Consider the following 8,449-nt stretch of genomic DNA (forward strand, 5'->3'; position numbering starts at 1 on the left):
CTACCGAAAAATATTACATTCTTATTGCCCTCTAAGCAGAAACACTAAGCACCGAGCAATAAAAAGGCAACATATTTTGTAGAAACGAAACCGCCATTATTCATACATAAGTATGTAAATATGCACATAATTCTTCTTTTGGTTATGACCTATATATTCCACTTCAACTCTCTTCACTCTGTAACTTATAACGTGTTAACTGTATTATCTATGCTTTTGATGCCTTATTTTGTATGTTCAATGTTCCATCACCTTTCACGTTTGATCTGTGATCTGTGATGTATTATATCTGATCTATGATTCAAAATCAATGTTCTAACATCCATGATTCATGATGCCTGAGCCATAATAAATGATGTTTCTTTTCATAGGATTTATGTATACATATGTACTCTATGATCTATAATTCTGCTCTGTAATTTATCATCTACGGGACATATTCATAGTCAAAATAAAGTCGAATCTAACGTTAGTAGACGCTTTTTTGACGATATTCCATTGAAAATTATGTCAAAAAGCTGATATTATCTTTAGAGTAGACTTTATTTTGACGATGAATATGTCCCTACGTCTTTTATTGGAATTGGTTTTTACGTTCCGGTGTACAACCAGAAACGGTCAAAATTAAGTGATCGTTTACAACGCCAAACGAAAAGATGGTTTAAAAACTATGATCTATGATTTATGAGCACTTCTATGTATATATGTATGTTCTTTGTTCTATGATACAGGGACCTTAATATCGTATTTCATGATCNTTATTTGGTTTGTATTTCACATGCAAATAACTCTGTATGATCAATATTCTATGATTTAAGAAGTGACCTATGCACATCTGTGATTCTTCGTTCTATGCCGCTAAGTATGTCTTGTATTCTATCTACATATGTATGTACATTAGCGTGGTCCAAAAACAGTAAAGTCGGAATTGTAATGCTCTCATCCCATAAGATCCTTCTATATAGACCTCTAAATATTTTTTGATTTCAAAATAAAAAAATAGGGTTATATTTTTTCGGTATAGAACAATCCTAGGGGGTGAGAGCATAAAAATTCCGACTTAACTTTTTTACATGAATTTTTGGACCACCCTAAAGTACACACACGCCGTAAGATAGGCGGTTTTACTATTGGTCCATAAGCGGTTTTGCAAATCAAGTACGGAAAATAATCATTATTTTTTAAATTTTAACCAAAAGAAAATCAACAAGTTGTAATCGTTGTAAAACAATTTTAACCATGTCATTGTATTTGTGTTCGTACGTTCTATTGTAGTTTACAATGATTTTAGTTTTTCGAGTTTAATCAATAAAGATTAAAAATAATAATTAGTATTTGAGTCATATTTTTTCGCTCAAAGCAAATTATTATTGCTCGATTTTTATTTGTTCCATCATAAATAATGATTTTTTGATGATTTTTATTTTTTCGCTCAAAGATAATAATTATTATTGAGTTTCATTTTATTCACTCAAGAACAATGATCATTCAAAATACTCAAAAGCAATACCAGCGTGATTTCTGACGTATTCTTTTCTAATTCTTTGCTAATAATAAGAATCAAATAATAATTATTTCCGTTGAAAAAATAATACTTACTAATAATTATTATTTTTAAGCGAAAAAAATAAAAACCATAAAATAATGATTAAATGCTGATTTAAATTATTTTACTCATAACGATTACCGTCCCTGTTGCAAATACATCGACGATATGCCTTAGGATACCGAGGAACCTTTTAATATAAATGACCAACACTTTTATCGCATCTGCTCGATTTTAGATAGACATTTCCTATTATGGCATGCCGTACTGCTGCGCCGAATATATGGATTTCGGAACACATTGTTTTTTTAGTAATAAGAAGGGGGATAATAACCATACTGGACAGTCCCTGGGATTCACAGATAATCCTTACCAAGAGGAAACTGGGTCTGTGAAAAGAGCACAGGCAAGCAGTTGAACCTTTATTCGCATTCGCAAAAAACTCGAATTCTCTAACTGATTCGTGGCAACAAAATGGCTGTGGAGTTAGCACGGTGCAACTCAGCTCTGGCGCTATATCAAAGGTCGATCCTCTCAGTACTGGTCAAACGTAGCTAACCACAGGCATAGAGATCCACAATACTGCAGGGTCTATAGCTATGTTTAGCCTTACTACTACTCCAAGCGGTCTACAATTATCATCAAACTGAAAAGTAAGGATTTCCCTATACAAACTGCTATTTATTCGGGACCTTGGGGCTCTAGTTGCAAACAATGCAAGACAGCTTTAGGGATACAACATTTTGCTTTAGAAGCTGGAACTCATTAAAAGCAGAAAAAACGGTAAATCATCTCCTGTGCAACTATCTAGTATCTAGAGTAAGGTTTCTTGAAATCGTTTTTTGTTTAACAAAACCAAAATCGCGTATGCTTTAGTGTTTTAAGTTCCTGGATTAAAACTAACCAAAGTAACTGAGAAGTCCTTCAACTCGTTCAGGTTAAATTGAGAGTTTTGGTACTAAAAATTACGCTTTCAAGTGCCTTTACGAATTTTCGTATCTACTTAATTAAAATTTTCTGTCTCTCCAAAAAATTAAAAAAAAAAAATTTATTTTAGCCCAAAATGTTAAAACAATTGCAAAAAAAAAGTGTGCACATAATGTTAAATATCATTGAATAGCTTTTAGCCAAGTTAGTTACAAAGAAGGAAAATAAAAATTTTGTCTATACATACTTTGTGCGAGCATGTGACAAATACAACAAGTGTCAATCAATTTCCTGTAACTTCACTTCCACTACTCACCGTATGGGCACTCGACTCGTTTGCTCCTCATCCGAGTAATCAATTTCGGGTTGTGGCGGCGGCTCATTGGCAAAGCCACTATCATTGCTGCTGTGCAATGAAGTCTTAGCAGCCGCGGCGGGTTTCAATTGACTACCACCACTGCCAGCGCTCATCGATGTGGACTGTTGTTTGGCAGATAGAATAGAACGATTCTTTAGTTAGAGAAAAAAGTGGAAATTTAGAGAACGTTTTTTTTAGGTGGCGCTCCTAAAAAACAGAGCTCCACAACTCACATGTGCAGCTTGTGGTCCATTTTGTAGCTTATGTTGCTTGCGTCGCTCCATCACCGAGGGCACGCCATTCGGGGCGCCACAAAAGCTTTGCGATGTATTCAATATACGACTGGCACTTTGACTCTGACTCTGACTATTCGATGGCACTGGTGCTGGTAGTGTAGGTGGTGGACCGGGACGTGGATTTGCGCCGCTGGCTGATGCGCGATACTGCGGCAGAGAATGCAAAGAAAGTTATTATGCAAACAAACAAAATTTTCAATTATGTAATTTCTCACACAAACCTTCTTTTGATTTCTGAATGTGTCGCCGAACATACGCGTCGGCGATGACTCCTCGGCGCTATTATTGCGTCGGCGGTATGTTGAATCGCTCTCCATGGCAGGATCCATATGCACCTCGGGCATATAATGATCCTGATAGTTGCGCATGCCGCCATTACGCTCGTAATGCACATTCTCATAACGATCGCTGCTGCGTTCGGTGTGACGTTCATTCACGCGATATTTTTCACGTTCACCAGCGCCGCCGCCCTCAGCATTGGTGTAAGCGATGGGGAACCAACCGAACATTTGAGTGCGTAAATTCTCACCGAACTGCCAACCTTTGGCCTTGCTGCCGACCAAAGCAATGCGATCGCCCTCATCGAAGGGCAGCTGATTTTCACCCGAAGGCATGTAGGCATAGAGCGCTTTCACCACAGGTCGTTGATCCCATTGGCCGTGATCGGTGTGGTCATTGGCTGCGGAAAAATTATTCTATGAAATTTTTAACGAATTTCAGCTATTGACTATTTGAAAGCTTGAAAGTTAAAACTGTACACATACTTTTGAGTCATATTTAACTTAAAAACTGAACTAATTTTTGGTCCATCCGCAAACTGGAGATAAGGTAAACTGTTAGTGACATAAAATGTGAGCTCTTAAATATTGGACGAAATGTTTTTGATAATTTAAAAGCCGAAAATAAATTTGTTTATATAAAAAACTGCACATGAGTTTTTGAAAATTTATAATCTTGACATAAATTTTTGGTAACTCTCATAAGGGTAAAATTATGTCCATTTGGCGGGACTATTTAGCTGGACAGGTTTTAAATCAGCTAAATTAATGTCCCATATTAAAATTAACGCAAATATATGTCCAGATTTTAATTGGCCAAAAATACGGCACTGGTTTTAAATTACAAAAAAAATGTATGCCCAGTTTTTTAAATTACGGAAAAATCTCCAAATTTTAAATAACCAAAAATCTACGCTCAGTTTTTACACTACCAAAAATATATAACCGATTCCTAAATTACCAAAAATTTCAATTTTCAAATCATTAAAATTAAATCTAATTTTTAAGTCACTAGCCAGTTTTTAAATTACTAATAATTTATGCCTGTTTCTAAATAACCGAAAATTTATGTCCAGTTTAAATTAAAAATAATTACATATATATTTTTAAAGACCAGTAAATTACACATGCCCAGTATTTAGATAGCTAATAATTTATGTCCCGTTCCAAATAGTCAAAAATGGTCAAAAATTTATGCTCAGTTTTAAACTATTAAAAAGCGTATTTCGTTTTTAATTGCAAAACAATAAAAAAGTCCTCAAACCATCAACCATGAATGTCCAGCTTTTAAATCGCCATAATAGTTTTTAAATTACCAAAAAATTTTGTNCTTCGCTACAGCAGCGCTACTTACAGTTCGTCACCGTTGTCAGATTGTAGTCGGATTTGGCGCGCGGCAGCGAATTCTGCGTATAGCTCACATGGCTTTCGTGCAAGGTACGCATATCGCCGTAGGGCGCGTCCACGCTGCGTGATTTCTTCAGCTGTGATGATGACGAATTGCCAACGGCATGCATGTCCTCACCATCTTTGAGACGCTCCTGCAGCCGCAATTAGAGCAAAGCAGGTAGTGGAAAATTAAACGAAACAAAACAAAACAAAAACCGTAGCAGCCAATTTAAGTTAATAATCGTGAATCCGCACAAATCTCTACTTATTGCAGACATACGTACGTATGTAGGTAGTATGTATTTTGGCGTTTCCTGTAGTACTTACCATCCTCTTGCCACTGCTGGCATTGCTGTAGCTGCCAACGCCACCACCGCCGCCGCCCATCTCATACAAGGCAGCCGCTGGTATCACTTCACGTGAAGCGGCAATTTCTTGCCAATTTTCCAAATTGTTATCAATTACCATCTTGCCAGTGCTGTGATAGGCCATCCAATGCTTGGCTATGGAACATTGGCGTTCAAGCACGAAACCATACCGACGGCGCTCCTGTGTCATGGCCTATTAGCGAATATGAAAAATTCCAAAGAAATATTAAAACCAGCTGTTTATATGAACTTTAAAATGTGTAGCTGTAGAGGCTTAAGTATGCTTTTAAGCGCAAATGTTTATATGTATGTACATATGTATGTATATGCGCTTGCGCTGTATACGCTTGTGCCTTATTAAAGCAATTGTACGCAATTTTACTCACATTTTTGTAGCTTTGTTCGCAGAACGTATCCAATTTCTTTTTTTGATCCTCCAATATTTGGAGATTCTGCAAAAAGAGAGCAACACAGCTGTATTAATAAGGTATTAAGAAGTCTAATTTGGATGATGAAAGGTACGTGGGAAAATATTAGTTTGTTAAAAAAAATTGTGCAACTAGAATCATTTTTTCAAAGTCAAGTAGATACTGGGCACTGCCCGCCGTGCGTTGCTATTTCACGCTCCTAAAATCTTTGAGGACACACAAGTGGCATTTTTATTGATATGATCATCAAAAACTTCTCCTAGATGGCTTTTCGTTTGATGTCCTTATTATAGTTGTGTTTAAGTGATACGAGCAGCTGTCAAAAAAAACAATAGAGCAAGTTAGAACAACTCAGAAACTCTCAAAATAGTTGCTTGCTCGAAGTTACTCCATTAAAAAAGCGGTAGAGGAAAATCGTGCTCTAAGTTGCTCTAGTTCCACTTAGCGCAGGCTCATGGAACAAAAAGTAAAGTAAGTTAGAGCAAGTTAGAGCAAGAAAAATCCTCATGAAATACAATTTTATAAGAAATATTAACCTGGCGTAACCTAGAGCAGCTTATTAAACATAACCTATAATTTGTATATGTTTTGAAAGTTGGTAACCCTACACAAAAATTTTCAGAGATTTTTAAACACCTTACGTTTGATATTTATATTAAAATTTTTTTATTTTTTTTTGGTAGTTGGCAATCCTATACAAAAATATTTCCATATCGAACACATTAGTGGCTAAAATTTTTAAGTTGCAAGCCCACATACCTAAACATATTTTTAAGTAAATGTGTTTGAACTATTTTCATTTGATGCTCTGATTGTAATTTTAAATAAATGGAAACCCTATTTCAAAATATTTTCGTATTAAAGACCTAAGCGATACTAATTTCCAGTATATAGCTGCTCTAAATCAGGGACCGAAAATAACAGTTATTTTTTTAACAGTTAAACATGGCCAAATATTTTTTAACGCCGAATAAAAGTATTTTCCTAATAATAAACAATTCGTTTATCCAAATTAAAGAGAACTAAAATAGCCTTAGTGCGCAAAATTGTGCTTGCTGGGCATATACCCACCGATTACTTGAGTTTTATAATTTGACATATACAACACTGTTCAAGCTATTCAATATAATATAGACAGTTTCTAAATATCGCTCACTCACCCTTAACTCTTTTTCCGTATTCTCTGCACTAGCCTTTTTCTTGCGTTGCTTTTTCATTGTGGAGACTGCCTTCTGATAACTCTCCATGCGTACTTTGTGCTGTTGCAAGAATTTCTTTTGTTCATGTTGTACAACTTTTGTATCCTTTTCCAAATTTGTTTCCAATGGCACCAATAAATCAACATAGAACGCTTTTAACTAATGATAACAAAAAAAAAAACACAGAAAATTATATTTTTATGCATAAAACATAAGATATGATTTATGATTCAGTGGCATAAAAACTAATAACATTCTATGGTTACTCACAATATTCATTTGTTGTTCTTGAATTTCTTTGTAAACGCTGACGACGTTCATTAAAGCCGCACCTTCAGAAAAACCAGAGAAATATGTATAAAAAATTATTAATAGAAAAAATAAGAGTGCAAAATAACAATACACATTAAAGTTAACGCTTAGCAGTTCGTGAACAATGAAATGCCTTTGAAAAGCATTTGTGTGTATCTCATGTCACACACTTATCTAACAGCTAGCAGCGGTTAACTACACATAAGCTTTAGCTCTATACAATTTGTTGCCGCAACATTGTGTAGAAACACGTGCAGCTTGAAGCTACTGCTATCTTGTAATTAGTTTTTGAATACGCTAGTATAGGCTGCTAGATAGACGAATCCTTCTTGTTTACCTTGTTTTTGTTAGCTTTATATGCTTCTATTTTTTTCTATTAATATTTTTACTATTTTTCGCATATTTTTTTTTTGTTCTTACCAATATCGTTAGTTCCACTTTGTTGTGCATTCATTGCCAGCTTGGCTAATGCTTCATTGAATAGACGTGACGCAGATGCAGCACCTGTGCAGCAACGGAAAATTAAGGAAGGTCATCACATTAACATACAAAATGCTTGGACATTTCGTAATAAATATTTTCTAATGCTGATTGCTTATGATTATAATGCTACTTAATTTATTTCTACGACCAGCTGTTTATCATATTTTTTTAGTATGTTTTTTGTTTTGAATAATTATTACTCACCATGCAGAGCTTTGAGATAACCCTTGCCCGTGGAGATGAGTTGACGTGCACCGGGATTAAATTTCTCTAATATGTTCTGGAAAATAAAACAAAAAAGGAAAGTTTTATGATTTCTTGGATCGTTAAATTGAGTAGTCTCTTACGTTAATCTAAGTCAATTTAAAATCTTAGTTAAATCTTAATTAAAATACCAATTGTTTACTATTAACATACGAGTACACAAGTACACAAGTTTGTCAATCGAATAACGAAATTACTCATAGAAATGCAAATTAATTATCTGCTCCTATGTATAGTACAAGTTGTGAAAAATATTTATTCATAAAATGTATGAACTAAGCGCATAGTCAGTCGCCAACTGCATGCTACTGCAATGAGTAACTGATAAACGTAGTGTGTACCATAATTCATAGATACATATTTTTTTACTGTATATGAACTGCAGTCATTTCTATTATTAAAAGTCACGACGTGCTAGACGTGCATGGCATATCTGCTAAATGTTTATTTAATAATTATCGCCAACGAATGTTGATAAAATCAAATTGTAAATGTTTAAATGATAATATTTATTTGAATTATTACATGTAAATCAATGAAAATTGTTTGGACTTAAGCGGAATGCTTAGAAGTACACTCAAATTTATCGCTATAATATTTT

At 34.7% G+C, this 8,449-nt stretch overlaps 1 protein-coding gene across 1 annotated transcript in view; it reads right to left on the reverse strand.

The window, feature by feature from the left end:
• Positions 1–7,870, reverse strand: part of IRSp53 (Insulin receptor substrate 53 kDa) — a 13,672-nt gene extending 5,802 nt beyond the window's left edge. Inside the window, exons 1-10 of the mRNA XM_017631162.1 lie at positions 7,789–7,870; positions 7,522–7,605; positions 7,060–7,121; positions 6,751–6,948; positions 5,549–5,614; positions 5,122–5,355; positions 4,760–4,946; positions 3,349–3,806; positions 3,065–3,274; positions 2,790–2,983 (exon numbers count right to left, since the gene is read on the reverse strand). Of these exons, the coding sequence (XP_017486651.1) occupies positions 2,790–2,983; positions 3,065–3,274; positions 3,349–3,806; positions 4,760–4,946; positions 5,122–5,355; positions 5,549–5,614; positions 6,751–6,948; positions 7,060–7,121; positions 7,522–7,555 (1,643 nt within the window). The 5' untranslated portion in view covers positions 7,556–7,605; positions 7,789–7,870. The remainder of the gene's footprint in view (positions 1–2,789; positions 2,984–3,064; positions 3,275–3,348; positions 3,807–4,759; positions 4,947–5,121; positions 5,356–5,548; positions 5,615–6,750; positions 6,949–7,059; positions 7,122–7,521; positions 7,606–7,788) is intronic.
• Between the last annotated feature and the right edge of the window lie 579 nt (positions 7,871–8,449).

This window comes from Rhagoletis zephyria, unplaced genomic scaffold (assembly GCF_001687245.7).
Source record: "Rhagoletis zephyria isolate East Lansing unplaced genomic scaffold, Rhagoletis_zephyria_1.1 Rzeph_scaffold_08492, whole genome shotgun sequence".
NCBI lineage: Eukaryota > Metazoa > Arthropoda > Insecta > Diptera > Tephritidae > Rhagoletis > Rhagoletis zephyria.